Below are 25,054 nucleotides of genomic sequence, written 5' to 3' on the forward strand. Positions count from 1 at the left end.
AAATACAATTTTAATAACTACTTCAGACTGGCAGACTTTAAGGACAACCTTTCCCCTAGAGGACAGAGCCCAATTTTAAACCTTAATTGAGAAAGGCAGGCTAGCAGCAAAAATGTCCCTACAAGCCACAGCGGATGCAGCATCTAGAGGGCAAGCCACTGATATAATTGAGGCGTGAGTCTTGGCTTCATTCTTTGGGGTTCCCCAGGGAGGTGCAGAATACCATGAGAACTTACCATTGGACAAGTCAGACATGTTCACTGAAAGAACTTTTGAGTCCCTGCACATGTTTAAAGACGAGTCTAGACTGACCCTCTGCTCCCTGGGAACTTACACCTTGGCCTGAAAGAGAGAACACCAGAGGCAGATGTTTTGAACAAGACTGTTCCCTCCACAACCATTCCCCCATCAGCATCTGGCTGAATCTCCACACAAGCAACTGAGTTCAAAGACCTCAATTTTCACCCCCTTTGCTACCGTAACATCCACCCTCCTGCTAAGGGCTACTTTTGATGTCTGTCAAGAACCACCTGCCTTTATTGATGCCAACCACTTATATCCCTACCCCTATCTTTGCGGGCGGTCTCACGCTTTTCGCCCACAATTGCGACTCTGTCGTGACAGACAAGTGGGTTTTAGAAATCATCCATCATGGTTACTCCATCAAATTTTTCTTTCCTCCTTCCCCACTCAAACTCCTTCCTGATTCCTTTCCAGGGACCACTCTCTCAATTCTGCCAGGAGGCTAATTCTCTTCCCTAATGACAGGCAATAGAAAGAATGTCATCTCAGTATCAAGGAAGAGGGTTCTATTCCCCATAGTTCTTAGTCCCCAAAAAAGAGAGAGCATGGACTTTCGACAATTGAACATCTTTATTCAAAAGTCAAAATTCAGCTTGGTTACACTAGCATCAAGAACCCCCTCTCTGTGGGAGGGAATGTAATTCACAGCTGTCGAGTTGAAGAATGCCTATTTTCATGTGGATATTTGTCCGTTCCACAGAAAATGTATCTGGATCCTGGTAGGTCAGGAACACTACTAGTTCAGAGTCCTTCCTTTGGACTAGCAACTTGCACCCAAGCTATTCACGAATGTATTCTCAGTGATGGCAGCCCAAATGAAACGCCATGGCTTTGTAGTCTTCCCATACTTGGACAACTGGCTCCTAACAGATCATTCCAACCATGAGGTCAGGTTGGTGACTTTGTTTCTGCTGCCATCTTGTAGTAGAACCGGGAGTCTGCATGGAATAGGAAAGACTCCACTTGGAAATGCTACCTAGCTAGAGACTTCTTCGCCCGGGATGGCACAATTAGTCTTCCTCAGAATCTGCAGATATCCCAGTCATTTTAGATTATCTCCAGTCTTTGAAGAATTTGGGTCTTTCCATTAGCTCGCTGCAGGTCCATCTCACAGCAGTCAGTGCCTTCCTTCCCTAGTATATGAGCATTCCATTTTTACTCACCCAACAACAGTTAGATTCCGAAAGGGCCTAGTCAGGACCTTCCCACCAGTGGTCAAGCCTACACCTCAATGGCATCTCAGTCTAACCCTGTCAATACTTATCAGGCCACCATATGAACCTTTGGTCACATGCTCTATGTCCCACCTTTCCACAAAGGTTGCAATTTTAGTTGCTTTAGTTTGGCCAGGAGGGTGAGTGAGAGAGGAACGCTCATGGCCAACCTACTATACACCATTTTTCACAAGAAGAAAGGTTTCCCTTCGCCGCCGCCTTAAATTCCTCCCTAAAGTAATTTCTGAATTCCATCTAAACCAATCTTTCCATTTACTGATTTTTCTTCCCGAAACTCAGTGCTTCTGTTGACGAGAAGACTTCATTTCCTGGATGTCAGATGAGCCCTTGCAGTCTACCTGCAAAGAACCAAACCATTCAGAAAATCACCAAGATTGTCACTATAACAGAAATGTCATGAGGACAAGCAATATCTTCTCAGAAAGAACAGGAGTACTTGTGGCACCTTAGAGACTAACATTTATTAGAGCATAAGCTTTCGTGGACTACAGCCCACTTCTTCGGATGCATCCGAAGAAGTGGGCTGTAGTCCACGAAAGCTTATGCTCTAATAAATGTTAGTCTCTAAGGTGCCACAAGTACTCCTGTTCTTTTTGCGGATACAGACTATCTTCTCAGAGAATCTCTAAATGGATTTCTGGTTGCATCATCATCAAGAGTTACCAATTAGTGCATATTCCTCCCCAGGAAGGGGTAAGGGTCTGCCTCTTGTGGAGTACAAACTGCCTTCACAGCATCTTTTCAGGAAGTACCAGTACTGGATATATGCGGAGTGGCTTCTTGGAGCTCCATTCACACATTGACAAAACATTATGGGCTATTTCAGGCCGCCTCTGCATGTGCGGCTGTAGTGACTTCAGTTCTTCAAGCATCTTTACGGACTGCATTCTCATACACTCCTCTAGTCTGGGTACTGCTTATCAGTCACCCATGTGTGGAATACACATAGGGACCAGAAATAGAGATTTATTTCCCTGTAACTAGAAGTTCTTTGAGATGTGTGGTCCCTAGCTGTATTCCACTACCCACTCTCCTTCCCCCTGCTTTGGATCTTATCTGATTCATGGTAAGAAGAGTAACTGGAGAGGCATCAGCCTCCACTGCCTCTTAGGTCCTTGGTCTGGAGCATGAGGAGAACCATTGTGCAGGTGTGTGGACACTGCTTACTGAGAATCTCCAGGCTTGGGTGCATGGTGCACATGCATACCCACACGTGAAATACGCATAGGAACAACACATCTCATACAACTTGCAGTTACAGGAAAGTAACCTCCATTTATGCACCAAACCAGTTCTTCTGCAGACTACTTATTCCTTGTTTCCCCATTTAGTTTGTGAAGGATATAGTGAGGAACAGCAAGCAATGGGGTTTGGACATGATCAAAGGGCAAGTATTAAAAAGGAGACTGATTTTCTTACACCCTTGTGTGACTTCACTGGAGTTACTCCTGATTCTCACCATAGTGAAATCCGAATCTGTTCAGTCTACACTTCTGAGCTTGTCAAGATGATTATCAATGTTATAAAGTGTGTTAATTTATGTAATTTATGTAATAAATTACACCACTAGCCTAATTGATTTGTGTGTGTGTGAGTGTGAGAGAGAGACAGTGGATAAAAACAGTGTATAGACAATAGGAATATTCCAATAGATAGAAGGAAAAAATACCTTTTAGAAAGGCTCAATGAAAGGAGGGAAGGGCAGTTTATTTAGAACTCCATTTAGAGTACTGGTGACCCAGGATATCTAGACAGATGCACATTCACTTACTGGGTACAGGAATGTTTCTCAGTTATGGGGCTGTGGGAAAGATTAGGACTCTTGTGCTATGTTCCTTGACAAGCACCCAATACTAGGAAGGTGCATTCTGATGAACTCCATGTCTGTGCCACTCAGTGTCTGTAATCTTATACCAGTGGTACATGGTATAGTTAACATCAGTGCATGGGAGCTACAATAAGATTATTTTTAACTAAAACTCTCTTTTGGAACACTTTTTTCTTTTGTATTTTTCTCCGATTATTTGCTTTGTAAATATGTACATGTATTGTTAATAAATGTTGTTGCAAATCTGAACCCTCTTTCTATTATTCTGTAACAAGACAGGAAGTATTCCCGCATTATAACCTATTTGGACTAACGCTCTCTTTCTTGTCTGGGTGAGCCCTTTATGCCAAACCCGGTACCATGCAGTCTAATACAAAAAGTGGATCTTTAATCCATTTTTTTGCTTACTTTATTTTCGAGCTAACCACTAGCTAGTGCAGGGTCCACTAGTACCACTACAGTGCATGGTCCCATTAGGTTGCCATTAGAGGCCCCTATATTCACTGCCATATAATACAGCCATAATAATTTGTTGAGACTAAAGTTCATGCAGCCTATAGCTTTAAAAAAATCATTTGGCACTCTCTGAATTGCTCAGTGTAAGTAACACATTTCTTAGTACTCGCTACTAAGATTGAAGGGGAACAAACTAGTTTGGAAAAGCGACAGTAGTTGCATCTGTTCTGCAGCCAGCATGAGAAACATTCTTTCCTATCTCAAAGCTGCGTGGGACTTTGCTGGTCAGTGATTCTAATTGTGTTGAAATGTTTTTTAACATTTGGGTTTTTTTACACTACAGTTGTTCTGTGGTGTCATCAGTCATGTGAATTCATTGCACAGTGCCTGGAAAAATGTGGTTTCAAGCAAAGATTTTTTTTATGCTCCTTTTTAAAAAACAAACAAACAAAAAAAACCAAACATTTCATTAGTATCCGTCAGGGTTTGGGAAGCACTAACTTCCCTAACTAACCAACTTCTATTTCCCCCCCTCACACCAGCTTCCCTCCCCTGCACCCCCATGCTCATGTAGTAAAATTATCTGGCCTTGTTTCAGCAACGGGCTTACTTTGAAGTTGACTAAAATTGTACATAAGACGTATCCTACGTGAAGGGTCATTCATAAATTAACTAGAGTAAATTTTCTTTATACCAGCTCTTCAGTTGTGAGTTCATTCTTTATCCAGATCGAGCAGAATCTCTCCCTAAACTGCTGAAAGGTCCCTGAGGGAAGGGAAGACCCACTTCAGAGACAGCCTGAGATGGAAACATCCCCCTCTCCCTCTCCTGTGAACTCTGGGTTGTGCGAGTTCCCTTTGGTGGGTTTGTTTGTTGACTGCCCCAGTAGGGGACTGCCCTAGGACTGATCTGGCCCAGGAGGGAGGGCCATGCCAGGGGAGGAGGCTGTTGCAGCCCCTAGAAAAAGGAAGCCCTCATGTTACCCGCAACCGCTGGAAGGTGCCTTTTTATAGTGAACACAGCACCTTAACCCAGATAGCAACCTTGGGACAGTCACAAGGTGGTGGTAGGAAGGCAGCTTTAAGCACCCCTGACTGTCAGTTCACTGATAGCCCTCAAAGGGCCCTGTGTTGGAGTCTGGTGGAATAGAAGGGCCCAGGCTCTTCTACCAGTCACTGCCCCTGCAAGTCACTGGCCTAGGCCCTGACCACTAGGTCTGATGCTCCCCTACCAACCACCCCCTGAACAAGGACCCTCCTATATCCTCACTGCTTCTCTGCTTGATTGGGACCTGCACACGTGCAGAATCTTACTGACTTGGTTGGAGCGCTGCATGAGCATAGGCTCTGCCCATCTGGAGCAGCTGGCAGATCTGAGGCTTTAATGGTATCTGGAGATGGAGTAGGGGAAATGAAGCAGCAAAAAAGTAATGATCTTGTCTCATGTTTAATATCTGACGGCTTCTAGTACATTTTCAGTTGCAGCTGCTAAACTGACTCTGAGTGCAGTGTTCATTTCTAAAGGCAGTTGATACCCCATGGAAGGGGTACGAGAACAGCAAATGTGCAACCTCACACCACAATACTATATCCTGGGCTGTGGCCTTCCAGAACAGAGCTGTTCCTTAAAGATAGAGCGAAGTGTGCTCTGGGAGAGTCTAACTTGGCAAATTGCTTTATTAATAAAATTACTGGGGTATTGATCTGTCAAGCTGCTAAGCAACTGAAATTCCTTTTGATGCGCCGGGAATTGATGTCACACTGCGTCTTGCAGGATTTGGATCAGTATTCAGTACAATATTGTTTGAAATTACGAGACAGGCTAATCATCAGAATATTCGGCTCATTTCATTGGTGACCTAAAAACCAATCCCAAATATGCAGCCTCACAGCTGATGGCCATAAATGAAAGAGAGCTTTTGCTGTCCTGGTTGTAAAGCCTTAACTTTCCTTGTCTTGGGAAATCAGGAAGCTATATAATGTGTAAAAAGGTGTTGTAAATTAAAGGTATCTATTTACTGCTTTATCATATTCTTTGCTCAAGTGCTTCTGACAGCTTTGTTGAGGTTGAGAACATTCATCAATTGATCTGTGGAATTATTACTGGTGAGTGTAGTTCATTGAAAAATCAATGTCTTCTATTTAATGGCTAATTGTGCATCCGTAGGCATTTCCATCGATCTTGTTTGCTTATGCATGCACTTGTATCTTGGGGATAACCTAATAACAAATGCAAGTGTTCAACATGGATAATTCTGTACTGAATAAAAAGTGGATTAGAAAGATTAGCTAGTTAGAATTTGTAAATTTCATTCAGTTCTGTGTGTTTCAAGTTGGCATTGTTAATATGATTATTCCATCATCCTAAATGTTTATCAGATACATTCAGTAACTGGCAGCTTTGGTGGCTTAACAACTACTTTATCAATCCATAGACACTCCCTCCACAGTTCTCTCATGTGGTGAGATCATTGAAAATTTTGACGAGAAAGTCAGCACCATTTCTGTGGAAATGTGCTCTATGCAAGCACTTTTCTGAAATGAGGGAGGATAGAGAGTAGGAAAACTTGACAGTTAAACATGAGCAACTGGCTGAATGTTGGGAGGGTGGGTAAGAAACAAACTTCATATATTTTGCTGCTTAAAAGTACCATTAAAAAGCAGTAATATATTAAACCACTAAAAATATCTGTGGTCTTTGGTATCAGCCACACAATTAGTCTGTTATTAATTTATCCCGTATTTGAATTGCTGGTTTTAGTGTCACTTTTTTCACTGTAACTTTAAGTAAATGTAACGGGGTATCCTCAGTATTTTTCAACATCAAATGCACTGTGATTGGGGTTTCCGAGGATGATGGTTTTAATTGCATTCATTTTTGCTCTGAAGAAATGGGGCAATGCATCTTGTCCTGTACTCGTCCTACACTATGTATGGCTTATGCAAAATAGTCTGTTGCACATCAGATTTGTTTTTTATTGCAAGTCACCATAAGAAACTAATTGGTTGATTTGTCAGAATTGCTAATCACCCTCCACGTCTGCTGATTTAAGTCAAAGTTGAGAGGCTTTAGCAGCTCTGAAAAACAGGAGTGCCTTTGCATTTGCAAATTAAAAAACATCTTGATGAGATCAGATGTCCAAATTCCCAATTTATCTTTATAAACAGATGATCTATTCTCGCCTGCATGTAGACTGTTTCTAAACAGGAACAAGCACAGGCGTATTTGTATAAAAAAGTCTGTGTGTGTAAACAGGTCATTATATCTGTTTATAGATAGAAATAGTTTTTAGTTAGGCTCCCTCGGTGTACTGCTGGAACAGGAAGGGAAGAACAAAGCACTTCCGGTCAATTGATCTTCTCATAATTTGTTCCATTTTTTTTGTTTGCATGTTGATGTTTATTTCAGGATGTTGCTTTATTGAAAACCAATATATCTTTATGTAGATTTCATTCTGAGTGCTGATATTTTTATATACACTCACAATGAAAGTTACGTTTAGTTGCAAAATATTTGTTCTTGTAAGAGCTTAAATACAGTTCCAGTTTTCTCTATCTTTTCTATAGACTCTTTGCTTTCTTTATGGGATTTCATTTTTTCGTGCTGTTCAACTTAATCTCACAGTTGATGTTTAAGCAAATGGTGCTTCCAGAGCGTATTCCATAGAAGTACTGAGCACTTGCTGCTCCTACTGAAGACCTTGGATCAGGCCCCTAGTTTGCAAAACTTTGTCATGTATCACTCGGTACGCTGACAGTACGCTAAACGAGCACTTAAAATGAGATTAACACACGGGCAGAAAAAGCTGACAGTTTTCATTGTCTCCCCGAAATGTGAAAGGTAGTTGCAATATACTGCCTCATATTAGGCAGTATTCAAAATTGGCATTACCTAGGTGTGTGTGTAGATACATGTAAAAGCAATATTTTCAATCAAATGAGTTTATGCATATCATCTATCTTGGTAGTCCTTGTATCATTTTAGTCACCGCTGAATGTGTTTCCCAAGTTAAAATCCAAAGAATTTACAGGAAACACAAATTATTGGGCAATCTTAATAAGTAGCAATTTGTGATTTACCTTATCCATAATGTTACAGGGTAGAGATCTAGAATTGAGCAATCGTTTCATCCCAGCAAAGTGAAAGTAAGTGTTAACTTGTCCTTAAATAAAAAGCAGTCATAGTTCCTAAAACAGATTTGTGCTATCCCATCAAATGGGAATCATTAAATCAGGGATGTCAGACTTCCGACCCACTTGATACAGTGATCTCGACCCTATGGCAGATTCAGCTTCTGCTGAATGCAAGCTTTAATTTAAAACAAAGACGAGTTCTTGCGGTTGCTAAGAAAACCTTTTGAATGAAAATCAATGTGATGATGTCTACTGATCACCTTAATGGTAACTTTAGAAGCTTAATGGTAACACTTAATGGAGAAAGATTTTTCTGAAAGCTGAGGTAGGCAGTTGTGCATGCAATATGCACATGTATTTGTATGTCCTATTTGTGTACATTTACCACAACTAGCCATGCAAATTACCAATTAAATAAAGAGAAGAATTAGCTAAATGAGCTCCATCATTTGGGGCTTTCCCCCTGCCCTCATTGAGTGACACTGAATGCAGCAGGAACTTAATAACGATAGTAAAATTGTAGTTACTATGTAAGGGTGCTTACCCTCCGTTTTTAGACTAATATTAGATTGTCAGTGGAAGAAATGCTGTGACGCTAGAATAGGATAAGAGAGCCTCGCTTTGGTTCACAGCCCATAATTAAAAATGGAACCCAGTCCTCTATGCAGAATGAGTTTGACATGAGTTTATGTATTAAATATTTTTCCTGTACTCATTGGGCATTTGGGAAAACAGATGATTTTGTGCCAGTTTTGTCTTGTGCGTGTTTTAACTCTTGTCTTCTCTTCTGTCACTGTTCCTTTTCTTCAAGTTCTGGCTAGAGGGCTCCCAGAGATGTAAGAAGACCTAGTTGAGAACTTGCTAACAAGAGCAGAATGGAAGGCAGAATAGCTCCAGCCTTAGTTAAATCCTCTGGCTTGGCACAGTCTTCCAAAGTACCTCAGGTGCTATAGACACACTTGCTTTCTTCTAGGGAGGTGTATTGATTTATTACATGTCTTTGCTACAATGTACTGTTGCTAATACGAATTATATTGTAAGTTTTTAAGAGGATTGGTATTGTAAGGGTTTCTGTGCTCAGACTGTTACTATTGCAACAAAGTATGGTACATGTGTTTCAATAGTTTTGGACAAATCCTACTGCAATATGCAGTTGTTAACCTGTTTGGAATAAACAGAATTGCGTATTCAACCACAATGGGTCAGTACGCATTAGCTTGACTATCTGGCTTTCCAGTGTAGAGCTATTGCTTAATTACGTGATTCCTCAGCTAAACATGGAGTATGTTAAATTTTTGTGCAAGTCAGGCCTGGTTTACACTGGGGGGGCGGGAGGATTGACCTAAGATACACAACTTCAGCTACAAGAATAGCGTAGCTGAAGTCGACGTATCTTAGGTCGACTTACCTCACGGTGCGGGGTCGACTGCTGCCACTCCCCCGTCGACTCCACATCCGCCTCTCACCGCAGTGGAGTACAGGAGTCGACGGCAGAGCGATCGGGGATCAATCACTACTCACCGATCCAGCGGGTAGTGTAGACGTACCCTCAGTTGATCTGGTTTGACTAGAATAATGATTACTTTATGTTGAGTAAGGAGTCATCATAATTCCTGGGTGAGTCAGTGGTTTCTTTCAGTTTGGGAGCCTCTTGATGATTGAATCAGTTGACTACAGGACTGACTTCTTTCAATAACATTATCAACAGCATCATGTCCTTTACAACAACGTCTGTATTAGTTATCCTAGATCAGTGGTTCTCAATTTGCGGGCCACTTGCGGCCCAATTAGCATACAGCTGAAGCCCATGTGACATCCTCAGGGCCATCCAGGTAGTATATATATTGTGTGGATGTGGCCCACATAACACAGAGAGCTGCAAATGCAGCTCACATTGGTAAACAGGTGAGAATTACTCTGCTAGGGGCTGCAATAACGAGACCTCTGCAGTTATGTTTCAAAGGTGCTACACAATGTGAGTTCTAATCAACTGAACACAGGCTGTCTGAATTCCCAGTGACAGTGATGCTTTTTCAGTGGCTCATGGTGGTTTTGTGCCCACTTTTCCCCTCCTCATTTCCACTGAAGTGTCATTTTAAGGAAAAGAAATGGACTTGGAGTATAGTGTTGCTACAGTGATGGGTATCTTTGTTCCTACAATTTCTGGTTGTGTGCAGACCTCTCCATCCACCATACAGCAGTTACTCCTTTATTTCCTAATTTAGGCAAAGAGTGTTTAAGTCAAGAATCAGCCTTGTGATTTCTCAGGGTGCCAGGGAGAGACAGCTGTTTGTTGTTATTCCATAACCCTAAAGCACACAGATAACTAGTCAGTTTGGAAGGTTGTGTTTAGGATGTCCTCTGGATGCAATGTGTATTACACACAGAATTTTCAGGCTTTTTTTTGTTTTTATTTTTTAAAGTCCACCTATTGCTGTGCATAGATTGCAGTAGACTCAATACAGGGTAAGTTAGAGACTAACATTACTTTTCTTAATATTTCAGGATGCTACATTCTTCCTAACCTTCTCTGGCCTTTTTGTGTATTTTTTTCTTTTTAGAGTCTGTGTGACTTTCCCCCCAAAACGGATGTGGATGCAGTGACAGAGAGGAAAAGTACTAACCCTGACTTTGAATTGGTGGGCCCAAAGCATTCAGTAGCCTGTAGTGAGAACCAAATGTCAACTCCACCAGAGTCTTTACAAAGTCATGACTTTGGCACTTCCTCCCTAAGCAGTGAGGAGGAGGAGAGAGCCCTTGTATTCCTTGAGAGCCAGGATGACCTAACATATGAAAAAGGTTATGCAGGTGTGGAAAAGCAGGCAGATGACTCAGATGGGCAGTCTGTGGTGGAGACCCCTACAATCTCTGTTTCACCTCCACTGCATCCCTGTCAGAGAGAGGAGGAGACAGAGAATGTTGAAGAAAATTATTTTACAAGAGATCCACTTAGAAAGCTAAATGGAGTGTGTCACAACTGGACTATTGATAATGGGCTTCCCACACTCATTCGCTGTTTTCAGGTAGTAACTGTGAGCTCAGAATACCTCCTTTTTTTCAAATCTTCCTTTTGGTTTTTGGAATGAAATCCCAAACACTGCAGCAAGCATATGCTATAAATCTGTGATGAGGAATTACGTTTATATGGCCTGAATTCATTCCCCAAACTAATCAGTCAGTTAATCTCCTGCAAAGTCTGTGCAACTGAGCCCCCTCCAGTTTAGCCTTGCATAAAGTGACAGACATGCCTCAATGGAAAATGGCCTTTGTCTTCCTTTGACTCAAGTGCCCTGTTTCCTAAATAAAAGGAAACATGCAAACTCCAAAGACGACCACGTTTAATTTTATTCCACGGAATTGGGTGGCTATCATGGGGTTTTACTGCTATATTGCAGAAAATTTGGAAATCAGGTTAAAGGAGATGCTGCAGGGCTGAAAACTTAATGTAGCACAGCAAATTCTAGCTCTGTCAAAAGTCTACATTTACATTGTAATTGTCATGAGATTTCAAACCCCACCATTACCATGGCAGAGATTTTTGCCTGCTTCAGTGTTGCTGAATATCAATCATTTATGTCAAAATAGATGACCACTTAACTTACTAACAAGGTGGCAACTGTCAGGCTTTGGGAAGGTGAGCAGAAACTGATTGAGCTGGGAAAACCTTGTGGGTCTTTTGCTAATATTATCTTCTCTTTTGATGAATTAGCAGGTGGTGGAAGAACTGATTTTTCCAGTTTCTCTTTCAAGACACACACAGTTTTTCTTTTAAAGACTTGTATCTGACATTGATTTAATAAAAGCCAGTGAACCACAGATTGATGAGTATTTTAACAATGGAAATGGCTTTGTTTGCATTCAGAATAAAGCTTCAGTCAGCCATGATTAACTTTTTATTTGTCCAGTCTCTACAGCATCAATTTTGATATTTCAATACAGTCAGAGTCATGGTCTGACTGGCAGTTTTCTGTGGGGTCCTCATCCTCGTAATAAGGAAGCTAATCCGTATAGTACATTCATAGCAATCTGACTGTTTAACCCTTGATGACTTTCTTGGTCTAACTTGAGAGAACAGCGCAGTTAGCAGAGAGGATTTCACTGTGTGTTTTAAGCCTCCAATTTGACTTGGCTGGTTCAATGCTTGATCCTCTGAAACATGTATCAAACTCTCTGTAGGGCTAAAATGTTCAAGATTTCTAGGCTGAGTCTTGATTTCTCTGGCTGTGATGTTTTTATCAGATCAATGTCAGAGCGTTGACCAGAAACATCATCAGTATGTAACTATGCTCCGTGTTTTTTTTTTTTTTAACCTCTTTCATAGCCACCCCTAGTGAAGACTCAGACAGTTACCATCTCTGACGTGTCCAATGCTGTGAAAAGTGAAATTCCAACAAAAGAAGTTCCCATTGTTCACACAGAGACCAAGACCATCACCTACGAAGCTGCACAGGTAGAAATGTTTTGCCTAACTCACAGTGGATTTAATTAAATGTAACATTATGTAAGTGCAAAGTTTATTAATCCTTAGAATGAGACCACGTAAGAACATTAGAATGGTCATACTTGGTCAGACCAATGGTCCCTCTAGACCAGTGTCCTGTCTTCCAACAGTGACCAATGCCAGGTGCTTCAGTAGGGATGAGCAGAACAAGCAGTCATCAAGTGATCCATCCCCTGTTGTCCAATCTCAGCTTCTGGCAGTCAGAAGCTAGGGACACCCAGAGCATGGGGTTGCATCCCTGATCATCTTGGCTAATAGCCATTGATGGACCTATCCTCCATGAACTTATCTAATTCATTCTTGAACCCCGTTATAGTATTGGCCTTCTCATCACCTGGCAATGAGTTCCACAAGTTTACTGTGCATTATGTGAAGAAATGCTTCCTTTTTATTTGTTTTAACTTGCTGCCTATTAATGTCATTGGGTGATCCCTGGTTCTTGTGTTATGTGATGGAATAAATACACTTCCTTATTCACTTTCTCCACACCTTTCATGACTTTGCAGGCCTCTATCATATCTCCCCTTTGTTATCTTTTTTCCAAGCTATGAACAGTCCCAGTCTTTTTAATCTCTTCTCATATGGAAGCTGTTCCATGCCCTTAATCATTTTTGTTGCCCTTCTCTGTACCTTTTCCAAGACCAGTGTCTCTTTTTTGAGATGGGGCGGCCAGAACTGCGCGCACTATTCAAGGTGTTGGCATATTGTAAATTCTAGCAGTGCAAGAATTATTCTTCCCTGCACCAGGTATTTTTTGGAGGTTTCAGGAATATGATCATTTAATTAAAAGCTATATCATAATACATACACACAGGGAACTGAATTAAGGTTCTCTTTCAATTGCTTGTCCATAGACATATTCCACTGATAGTGTGCATGTGCCCCATGGGCCCGAGGTTGGAGTCTTTTTGGCTATCAGTGGCTGTTGTGGCCACCCATATACCCCGAGTTCTTCTTTGAGTGCTTGCTCATGTCCATTCCATGTTAGGTGTGTGTGCTCACCACATGCACTGGTGCAGAAGTTTTTCCCTCAGTGGTGTCCATAGGGGACTGGCTCTGGCGCCCTCTGGAGTGGCGCACATATGCGCCACCGGCTCCCCCTCCCTCAGCTCCTTCTTACTGCCAGTGACTGTGCTGGAACATCTCCTTGCTTTGGCAAGTGCTCTTACGCAGTGGTTCTTCCTGTCATTCATTGTCTAAATAGTTCTTAGATAAGTAGTTCTTTTTGTTCTTTTAATAGTTAGCTAATAATACTGTAGATAAGTTAGATAGTCCCCTAAGGGACTTAGCCCAGTGACGGGGCATGCCCCAGTTCCCCGGATTCAAGGCTTGTGATGGCTACAAAAAGCCTATGGCGATCAGCTTGAAGTGTTTGGGGAAAACCCACATTAGCAACAAGTGTCGCATCTGCAAGAGTTTCAAGCCAAAAACTAAAAAGGAGCGGGAGATAAACCTAAGAGCGCTCCTCATGGAGTCGGCCCTCGTGCTGGTCTCCGGACCTCCGAGATCGGACTGAGCACAGTGGCACCTGTTTGAAGTGTGCCAGCGGCACTGGCCTACCGACACCGGTCCCAGTCCTCGGTATCCGCTAAGCAGCACACAGGAGAGGGCATTCCCTGATATCCTGTACTGAAAGGCAAAGTCCGGAGCAGATCATAGGCCCATGCGGGGCAGCATGTCTCCGGAGCCCAACCAGGCACCTGCATAAATGGTTAGGCTATCCTGCCCTCCTAGGGACCCACCAGCCACTCCGGGTATTGGCAGAGGTCCCATCCACGTTGGAGGCCTTCCAGGCTGCAAAAGACATCCTGTCTTTGCCGGTGCCACCAACACCCCGTCAAGACGTAGACATCTCCAGAGGGAAGTTGGCACTGGGGCCCATGCAACAGTCTCCATCCATGCGGCATCACTCTCCAGCACCGCGGCAGTCGATGTCGAATCCCTGGGCATGCACTTCCGACCTGCCTATACCAACCAGAGTTCCCAGCACCGTTCACCGGACTCTCGGCACTGGTCCCACGAGGCATCGCTTGTCCAGTGGCCGGCACAGAGCCAAAGCATGGCACTGGTCGCTGGAGCGTGAGCATCGCTCCTCGGGGACCACGACGCCAATCCCCAGCACCACAAGACAGGTCCCCAGTGCCAAGACGCAGATCGCCGGACTCATGGCACCAATCCCTGGGGTTGAGGCGGTGTTCTCTGCCATCCCATTCTTGGTCGCTGGACTCCCGGTGCTGTTCCCAGAGCTCTAGGTGTCGATCACCGGTGTACTGTCGCCAAGCGCCGTCGCTGGTTCCCATTCAGGCAGCACCGGGACCCTGAGACCCGGCATCTGACCCACAGCTGCAGGCACGGGGATGGTAGACATGGAGGGGTCGTGGACATAACATTGGCTCCGCAGTGGTCCCCAAGGCAGGAACTTTCGTCCTCGAGCTCAGAGGCTGAGGAGATAACGGGTCCCTTGGGCCAGGCACACCCAGCCAGATTTGGGCAGGCTCCTCCAGGGCCACCAGCCGGAGCATGGCCCACCACGTGGCACTTTTGGAACATGTGGGGGTTCTCCCAGGCATCGGAGACCCAGATGCAGCATAGAGGAGGTCGGCGACGGTCTCCTGCCCCACCTCCGGACTTATAGGAAGGGTCTGAGCAAGGTGCCCGGGAGCACCCTCAGGCCTCGGTGGAGGCCTCCCATGTCGGGGACGCTGAGCCAGCCACTCCACCTGCCCTTGCCTCCTCGTCGTCCTCACCCAATGAGGCAATGGCGGGACCATCCCAGACAGTGCCACAGGACAATGCCAAGGCACACCAGGAGCTTCTAAAGCGAGGTGGCAAACCTGGGATTGGAAGCAGAGTTGGCGGAACCCTCTGACACACTATTTGACATTCTGGCCACAGTGGCCCTCTCTAGAGTGGCGCTCCCATTATATGAAGGGGTAGTAAAGCCGGTGGAAGCCTTATGGCAGACCCTGTCCTCTCTCCTGCCTATTTCCAAGCGGGCTGAGAGGAAGTATGATGTCCCGTGGAAGGGGTTTGAATATTTATATTCCCACCTGGCCCTGAACTCTTTAGTGGTCTCTGTAACCAATGAGAGGGATAGGCAGGGGAAACCTGGCCCAACTCCCAAAAACAAAGACTGCTCCCTTCAAGGGCTCAACAGCGGATCACTCTCCGATGCTTTTCTCCTGTCTTGGGCAGGCGACCTGATGTATGCCTTCCCGAGATCCTGCTTATCAGCAGGACCCTCCTGAAAATCAAGAGGGACTGGGACAAAGTCATGATCGCCCCAGCGTGGCCTCACCAGCACTGATTCAGCGCGCCCATGGACACTTCCCAACTGTCCAAACCTGCTCTCTCAGGATCATGGGAGGTGACCTGAACCTCTCCTCTCTCCACCTCACAGCGTGGATGCTGCATGACTGAACCCGGAGGAGCAGGCCTGCTCTACTCAAGTCCAGCACATTCTGTTGGAGAGTAGAAAACCCTCCACTAGAGCATACCTGGCTAAGTGGAAGAGCTTCTCCTGATGGGCATTGAAGCGGAGGATCTCCCCGACCCAGTCTTCTCTGCAGTCCATTATGAACTACCTGCTTCACTTGAAACATTAAGGCCTGGCCTTCTCCTCGATCAAGGTGCACCTGGCAGCCATTTTGGCCTCCCATCCCCGCGTCCAGGGCAGATTAGTATTCTCGCATGAAACGACGATCCGGTTTCTTAAGGGCCTTGAAAAGATTTTTCCGCTGGCCTGGGACCTGGTCTCCCAATGGGACCTCAACCTAGTCCTCTCTAGGCTCACTGGCTCTCCTTTCGAGCCTCTAGCCTCCTGTTCTCTTTCACATTTGTCGTGGAAGTTTGTTTTCCTTGTGGCTATCACTTCAGCGAGTCGAGTCTCTGAGATTAAAGCCCTTACGTTGGAACCTCTGTACATGGTGTTCTACACGGACAAGGTTCAGTTGCGTCCCCCTCCTGCTTTCCTGCCAACGGTGGTGTCACCTTTTCATGTTAACCAGGACATTTTCCTCGCAGTATTCTGCCCAAAGCCTCACTCGTCCAACAAGGAGAGGCGCTTGCACACCCTAGATGTCAGGTGGGCTCTGGCTTTCTACTTAGAGCATACCAAGCCCTTCTGTAAATTGACTCAACTCTTCATCACAGTGGCTGACAGGATGAAAGGCTGCATGGTGTCTACTCAAAGGCTTTAGTCTTGGATTACTACCTGCATCTGTATTTGCTACGAGTTGGCGCAGGTTGTACCTCCACCGATAGTGATGGCCCATTCAACTACAGTTCAGGCGTCAGCAGCAGCCTTCCTAGCACAAGTCCCTATCCAGGACCTCTGCAGGGCCATAATGTGGTCGTTGGTACACTCCTTCACGACCCACTGTTCCATCACCCAGTTGCCAGAGATGACGCTGGCTTTGGCAGAGCTGTGTTGCAATCGACCCATCCAGGAACTCTGACCCGCCTCCGGAGATACTGCTTGGGAGTCTCCTAACATGGAACGGTCATGAGAAAGCACTCGAAGAAACCTTCCATAACTGTTGTTCTTTGAGATGTGTTGCTCATGTCCATTTCATGACCCACCCTCCCTCCCCTCTTTCGGAGTTGCGGCAAGAAGGAACTGAGAGTGGGAGAGCCAGTGGCGCCATACGTGTGCTACTCCAGAGGGCACCACAGCAATCCCCTGTAGATACCAGTGAGGGGAAAACTTTCAGCACCGATTCATGTGGTGAGCAACACATCTCGAACAACAGTCACGGAAGGTTAGTAACTGTTTTTTCCTTCACGTCTCATGCCAACCAGATTAAAAAGGGCAGAGTGGACAACTGCCACTCAGTTCCTCTCGCTGGCTCTAGCTTTGAAATGGAACTGCTCCCTTGTCTGTTTTCAATGTGCTGCTTGGCTCTCTGTTCATTCCTTCTAAATGTTGTCCTAATCCCCAGTTCTAGTTAGGTAGTTTGCCAGTTGACACCATAATAGTAGTAGTTTTTTCAGATTACATTCCTTTATCGGGAAAATCCTTACTTGTCTTTCTGATATCAGGATGGCTAGTTCTAAGTCCTCCAGTTTCATCCCTTACAATGCCCATCAAATGAAAATATTCTGTGTTGAATAAAATGAAAAGCTTGGCAGGTTTTATGAATTCTTAAACAGGCTGAATGAAATCAGCCTCAACACTCCAGATCTCTGTGTATTAAACTAAGATTCTGTTTGTTTATGTGAATGTGAAAGTTTGTCACAAATAACTTATGTATATATTGATGTGTGTGCACCAGTAAGAATTACCAGTAAGAGGTTTTCAAAATAGCTCCATGTCTGAACAGAGTTTCTCACCGGCTGCTGGTGCTTTGATGTAGACTAGACTGTTTTAAGCAAACAAAGTGTAACCTTTGTGCTATGAGAGATTTGCTGTCTATTTTATTTTCATTCCTGTTTATCACACTTTTCCTGTAGTCTCTTTTCCGTTTATCTTTCTTCAGAACTTTGTGTACAGATTGTTATCTTGACATTTTTTAAAAACTTTGTTTTGTATCTTATCCTGATGATTTCCTGCTGCATTTCTATATCTAAAGCAGGTACTGAAACCAAAAATAGACTCAATGTGAAAGTACTTGTTATAATCAATCTCAATCTCAAAGCACTTTAAATTAGTAAATTAGAATAGTAGTGGTGTAATAACTATAGTCAAATGTGTCTCCATAGTTAAGGCTGAAGCAGATTTTGACCTGATGCAAATTCTTAATATCTTACAAATGTAATTTTATGTCCGAGTAAAAAAATTTTCTGACAAGGCAAATCAGATAAGCTTTTAGACAGTGGTTCAGAAAAATCTCTTCACTATTTTTTCCTGATTATCTTTTTCTGGCTTACCATTAGTCCAAAATGTACTGGCCTGTAAACTTCAGATCGTGGTAAGGACCTGTGCCCTTTTCCAGTTTGGGAGATTTGTTGGCAGAATGCGATTGTTGAAAGTAGTTTAAGGGCTCCAGGTGCGGGCTTTGACAAAGTGTAGGAAGGTCGCAACAGCAGCATGAGAGCTTCACAAACGGCACAAAGGTACAGTGGAAGCCATAGGAACTCCCCATGGTACTACCGTTCAGACTCATACTGCTGAGGGCCTGCAGTTGCATGATGCAGAATACCTAAATTGTACGTAGTACAGATTCTTCTTTGAGTGGCTACAGATGTGTATTCCACTCAGGAGTGTGCACTCCCAAAGCACAGGAGTAGGGGAATTTTGCTCTACAGTACCTGTAGGAGCAGCGCGCGCACCCTGCAACTGTTAGCCTCTCTCCTGGCTACTTAAGGGCAGCACAACTCCGACCCTCCTCCATTCCTTCTCCCTGCTTGTGGCTAGAGTCGGAGTGTTCTGTGTGGTATTTACCTCACGCTTTTCTATCTCGGTCTTCTGAGGTTTTGTTGTTCTGGGGATAGTTAGTTAGTATCCTTAGTTCTTCATCGAGTTTTGCTCATGCCGATTCCATTCTAGGCGTGTGCGCATCCACCTGCCCGGTCATCGGAGATTTTTGCCTTAGCAGTATCTGTAGGGTCGACTGTGGTGCCCTCTTGAGTGCCGTGCTCATGCGTCAGTACATCAGGCACCGCCAGCCCTACGCTCTCTCAGTTCCTCCTTACTGCCCGTGGAGGTTATCGGAGTGCCTTTTTCCTTGCCTTGCAAGGATTAGCGGTTCTTCTCTACTGTTTTTTGAGCATTAGGGTCTTGTAAATAGTTTGTTTCAGTAATTAATTAGTAAGTAGTTGTTTAGTGTAGTTACAAGCTGGAGAATGGCCCCATGGGGCCTCTGGTTTTAAGCCCTGCTCTGACTGGAACAGGCCTATGCCTTTTAGTGACCCCCATAGCAGGTGCCTGAAGTGCTTCGGGGGAATCACATCTGGTGTCACATAGAATCATAGAACTGGAAGGGACCTTGAGAGGTCATCTAGTCCAGTCCCCTGCACTCGTGGCAGGACTACGTATTATCTAGAGACAATTCCTTCCTGTAAGAGTATGTGAGCTATAGGCCATTCCTGTAAGAACTCAGAAAGAGCGCGACATCCGTTTGAGGGCCCTCCTCCCAGAGGCTGCTCTCTGCCTGGCTTCTGAGCCTTCCCAGACGGACTCCACCCCTAGCACTTCGGCCTCCGTGCATAGCACACCCCAGCACTGGGCTCCGTCGCCAGTGCCCAAAAAGAAATCGAAGAAACATAACTCCCCGGAACTGAACAAGAAGGGCCATGGGATATCGGGCAAAGGACCCAGTTCGGGCCACCCACCCACACCAGAGCGCCTTCCCAATGGGGTCCCATAGCTCCCTGAGGGATCCACCACTGACTCCCAGGAGTGGTAGGGGACACAGGCTTGTGGCAGGGCTGATGCCTTCCCAGGATCTCCCGGCGCCCAGAAACCTGAGGCCTCTACTAGCGCCACCGGCACTGCGTGCATCGCAAGAAGCAGCAAAGGCTCCCTACGAGGGCAAGCCAGCCCTGCAGATCTCTAGAGCCAAAACACACACTATCTCCACACCCCAGATCTCTGGCTTCTCAACCCAGATCCTTTGCAGGTCACCCTAGATTGCCAGCATCGTGGTCTCTGCCCTCTCGACGTGGATCGCCTAGGGGGAGGCGCCGGTCACCGTATCACTGGCACTGTTCATCCTCTTATCTCCTTGGCACAGATCTCCGTCTCCCACACCGCGGGAATGGTCTCCGTCATAGTACTGATCCCGCCCAACCCCTGGCATCAGTCCTCCTATTCAAGACACTGGTCTGTCCAAGGGAAGGAAATTTTCTCAAATTCTGTGATAGTGAGATTTCTAAGAGGAGTCAATTGTCTCTACCCACCTGTGAAAGAGGTCCCCTTGTGGGACCTTAATACTGTCTTAACTGCCCTTATGGGACCTCCACCCAAGCCCCAGGAGACTTGCTCCCTGTCCCCCCTGTGCCACAAGACAGCCTTTGTTACTTGCAGATGTTATAGCAAGTGAGCTATAGGTCTTAATGGCAGAGCTCCCATGTACTCAGTTTTTCAAACGAAGTGGCCAACTTTTGTTAAAAGTAGTTTCACCTTAACCAAATGATGTATTGCTGGTGTTCTTCCCTAAATCAAACTCCAGTGCAGATGAACAGTGACCTCACACGTTGGATGGGAGAAGGTGCTTGGCGTTTTAGAGAGGACTTTTCAGGCTTTTTGTTTCCTGTGCTGATCGGGTGAAGGGTCATTCTCTGCACAGCTGATTTCCAGGTGGATAACTTCCTGCTTTATAACAGCATGTGATGTAGCTCAGACATGTCTCCATAGAGATTATGGGCCGTTTGATGAGGGCCCAAGAAACATTGATAGCATTCTTCAGTGATGTTTTGATAGTAGGAGTTTTCAGGGCTGCTACCTGATCTTCTCTTTTACCAAGCACCATGTTACCACTGCGTCTAGGTCAGATGCAGACTTTGGGAAGGCAGTCCTGCAGTCTTTGTTTAAGTAGGCGCCAACCTCCGAGTACTGTTTGTGAGTCACCCAAGAGGAATGTGTCTGTCTACAACCACTCGAAGAACAACAACTGGTGACTCCTGTGCTGTGTGACTGTTGTTCTTCAAAATGTGAGTGTAGATGTGTGTACTATGACCTACCCTCTGTCGCCTCTCTATCAGGGTCTCTATTTTTGATGTTCGGGTCAGAGGAACTGAGAGGGATGGGGAGGCACTGCCCTTAAATAGCCTGGGGAGGGGCTAAGGGCTGCCCCTACAGGTACTGCTAGGCAAGGTTCTCTGACGTTGGTGTGCTGCGTGCGCGCGCACCTGAGTGGAATACATGTCCGCGCCTCCGTTTCCAAGAACAGTTCCAGAACAGGTAAGTAACCTTTTTTTACTTTAGGAAGTGTGCAACTTGGAGGCTAAATGGTGGAGGAATAACCAAGAACTGGGTTCTGTTCTGCCACTGACTGGCTTTAATGCTTTGCACTTTACAGGTGTCATTTAGTACCTCTGAAAATCAGGTAACTTATTTGGGTGCCTAAATATGGCACCCACATTTGAAAATATTTGCTTTGCCTTTGTGTCTGCTTCCCCATCTGTAATACGGAGTTCATGAGATTGCCTATTGCAAGGAGGTATCTCTGCAGTGGACCGTTTGTTTAATGCATACCTGGCATACTGTCATGCTTGTGGAAACTTTCTCCAGAGATGGTCAGCAACTGATTGTTTAACATCCCATCTGACGTAGAGCACTCAAATAGTGTCGCATGCTCTCCAGAACCAAACTGCAGCACCAGTACTGGGCATAAGCTCCAGGTTATAGTGTTAGGTTTGAACTCGTATTGCTCAGAGCATTAGTGGCTGAGATTAACTGCTCCAGCTTAGTCTAGTCCCCATCTTTACATCTCTAGCTCTAATGTCTCAAGGGAGAAATAAGAATTCTGTAACCTGATTAGGTGAGATTTGGCCAAAAAGTAATGCTGATCTCCGGGGAGTTGAAGTTTTATACAGCACAGAAACTGGTCCCACCTAGTGGTCACTCTGAAGATATAATCTTGTCTTAAATTGTCATTACAATCTCATAGACTGTTCTGTAACAATAATTGGACAAAAGAGGCTGTTACTCACTGTATATCTTTAATTCAGTCATTTGGAGACATGGACAATAAACTCTGGAGCAATAGATGGGCTTTGGAAAGCCTGAGAATTGTACAGGATGGGAGCCAAGTAATTAAAGAGGTGGTGCACAGTTGTTACTTATGGTTTATTTAGGTTACAGTAGCATCCAGGACTCTTGCGCTGCGCTGGGCACAGCCCTGAAGAGGCCGATGTACAAAGGACTTGGGGGAGATGGATTCAAAATAGCTTCCAAACCTGTTTAAATGATAAACGGATAAAATGCCAACTAACCCCCTCAGCCGTCTTAATTGAATGGATTCTTTTATAGGAGTTTCAACAGAAGTGAGATGTGAGCAGTGTAATGGCCTTTATAGACCAGTTCGGGGAAGGTGGTATATGCAAAAAAGGCAGCGTGGACAAGACTGGTATTGGTGGAGCAGGGGGAGTGATGGGTATGGGGACCTTGTCATGTAGTTTCTATGGAATCTGGAGGGGTAATTTGTGACAATGCAGAGCAACTAGAAAGTAAACACGTAGTACTACCCCTGCTGCCTAAAACATGCGAGTCAATCTTACCAGCACAGCACCCCAATTCAACTGGAGAGGGAGAGGAGAAGAGAGAGGATAGAGAAGACCCATTCATCATCCCAGAATTGAGAGCGGGAGAGCTGAACAAAGTCACTGTGTGAAATGGAGAATCATCACCCTGCGGTTGGGTGAGATCACAGCGCAGATGTTCTAATGGATCTCAAGGCTTCTCTGCTTGATTTCATTGTGGCTCTGTTGGAGGGCAGCATGGCTCCTTGGTTCTTTAAGTGCTGTACCTTCAGACAGCATTAGTCTTGAAACTTTTGTTACGCTGCTAAAACGCTAATTATTCATCCAGCTGCGAATCTCTTCACTTGGTCTCATAAATAATGCAAAGTCTACTTTTGCAATGATTGTACATCATCTTAAATTACAGCGCCGAGGTCCTGTTGCAATGGGGACTGTGTGAAGATGGTTGATTGCTGTTTTATGTGTGTCTCCTAGACAGATGATGGCAATGGGGACTCAGACCCTGGAGTCCTGCTCACTGCTCAGACCATCACGTCAGAGACCACCAGTAGCACAACCACCACACAGATTACAAAGGTAAAAAGGTGATGCTAACAGGACTGGTATGAAATCTAAAAGTTCTATTGATGCTCAAACCACAGGAAGCAAAGTTGGCCTTTTCCTGTCAAATATTTAGTTGTACAAATATTTCCCCCTCCAATCCTGTTTCCCCCTTTCTCTGCCCTTAATTCTGCCTGACACCAGCGCAATTCAGGATAACTTGGAAATGGACATTATGTTGCTTCCTGAAGAACTGTACCAGCACCGTTTGAGTGATCCAACAGTAGCTTGGGATCCTGAGGCAGTTCTGAGAACCTCCCATCAGTGCGCTAGCCAGATATTTATTTTAAATGTAGCTCGCCTTTGGGTTCTTAATTTGCTCTTCTGTGCGGTAAATAAGGTTGAGTCCTGTTTAGAACTTTTTAATTAATGCAGCGTTTGAGCTACAAATGATTAAAGTTGGGGAATGTTGGCAAATCAAACTTACATGTGAGAAATCATCAATTTGAGAAAGTAGGGATGAGTTTGAAGACTTCAATTGACTTCTAATATACAGGAATGTCCCCTAGTTCTAGACCCATGTCACATTTTTATCAAAGGTTTTACAAAACCTAAAATACTTCACTAATGCTGTCATGGACTGCCAACATTGCTGTGGGCTTCTTGTTTTGTATTTATTTATTTCAATGCAGAGTTGCAGGGAATTTTTGAATTTGAACAAAATTAAACACTATTATTGTGCTAGTTCCTGGGAGTCAAAGTGAAACTAAGCAGCCCAAGTGCATTGTCCACATTGAGTAAAGCACACAACAGAGAGTGCATACTCCAGATGCTGAAATACAAATTAAATTTTTAAAATGACTTTCAGCTGTAATAATGGAACATGTTACATTGACAGCATCCGTTTCACATGATTAACATTCCAGCCTGCAGACCGGAATGATTAATTCTTGATTTACTAAAAAACTCTTTATTGACAATGTGCTTGTTTGGTTTGGAAGAAGGGAATATTGTCATACACTGAGGTGAGATTTTTTCTTTGTGTCCTCTCACTCTGTCTATGATCCAATTATCCTAGTTTCCCAGTAGTGTTTTGGTAATTGGCAAGTGACTTTAGTTTGAGTTCTGTCTTTGAAAGCCAAGCTCAATCCACTTTGTAATTCTTTATCATTGTTGCTCTGTAGGCTACCAATAACCCATGTTCTTTCATACTAGACTGTAAAAGGTGGAATTTCAGAGACAAGAATTGAAAAAAGAATTGTCATCACAGGAGATGCAGACATTGACCACGATCAGGTGAGCGATTTTAGTGTTACCCAGCCAAGAGCCATTTTAGTTTTGCAAAGAGCTAATCAGTTGTTCTAACCTGCAAATTATCTCTGTGCTAGACAGTCAAGTGGCCTCACTTGTGGTAAATCCAGTCATTTAGGTTGCGGCCTAGGGAAATTGGCCTGGGCTAGAATAAAAATTGCTTGTCTCTGTGGAAGAGGTAACACTTTTCATATCTGGTGTTTCAGCTGCAGACATAGATCTGTCTCATTTTAAACTTTTAATGTCAGAAAAGTGACTGCAGATGTCCCTGTGGTACTACCTATTACTATTGTATGTCTTCAAGTTGTAACTGACTGGCAAACAGGCATTTAGTTCTGCAGAGACATACTGTAGCTGGGGCAGAGCGACCTGAATTCCGTCCTGCCAGATATTAGCACAAAATTCTGGTTCCAGAAGTTTTTATATATGGCAATGTCCAAAGCAGAAGGGCTCAGCTTTGAGTGTGCTGCTGGCTATTTTCAATTCAAAACAAGTTTGTTTTTTAAAATCTGAGGAAATGTGACATGAAAGTCTCTGATGAAGAATAAGTATGAGACAGCTCAGTCATTCTTTTAGTCACTTTCTGCCCAACATTTCCGTAGAG

General features: G+C 44.4%; 1 protein-coding gene across 34 annotated transcripts in view; it reads left to right on the forward strand.

The window, feature by feature from the left end:
• Positions 1-25,054, forward strand: part of EPB41 (erythrocyte membrane protein band 4.1) — a 163,751-nt gene that overhangs the window by 127,822 nt on the left and 10,875 nt on the right. For 20 of the 34 annotated variants that reach the window (XM_034753824.1, XM_034753810.1, XM_034753811.1 and 17 more), the window contains 4 exons: positions 10,517-10,978; positions 12,277-12,405; positions 23,074-23,175; positions 24,355-24,435. In XM_034753824.1, the coding sequence (XP_034609715.1) occupies positions 10,517-10,978; positions 12,277-12,405; positions 23,074-23,175; positions 24,355-24,435 (774 nt within the window). The remainder of the gene's footprint in view (positions 1-10,516; positions 10,979-12,276; positions 12,406-23,073; positions 23,176-24,354; positions 24,436-25,054) is intronic. The other 14 variants (XM_034753817.1, XM_034753819.1, XM_034753820.1 and 11 more) reach the window with 2 other exon arrangements.

Source organism: Trachemys scripta, chromosome 20, assembly GCF_013100865.1.
Source record: "Trachemys scripta elegans isolate TJP31775 chromosome 20, CAS_Tse_1.0, whole genome shotgun sequence".
In the NCBI taxonomy this organism is placed as follows: domain Eukaryota; kingdom Metazoa; phylum Chordata; order Testudines; family Emydidae; genus Trachemys; species Trachemys scripta.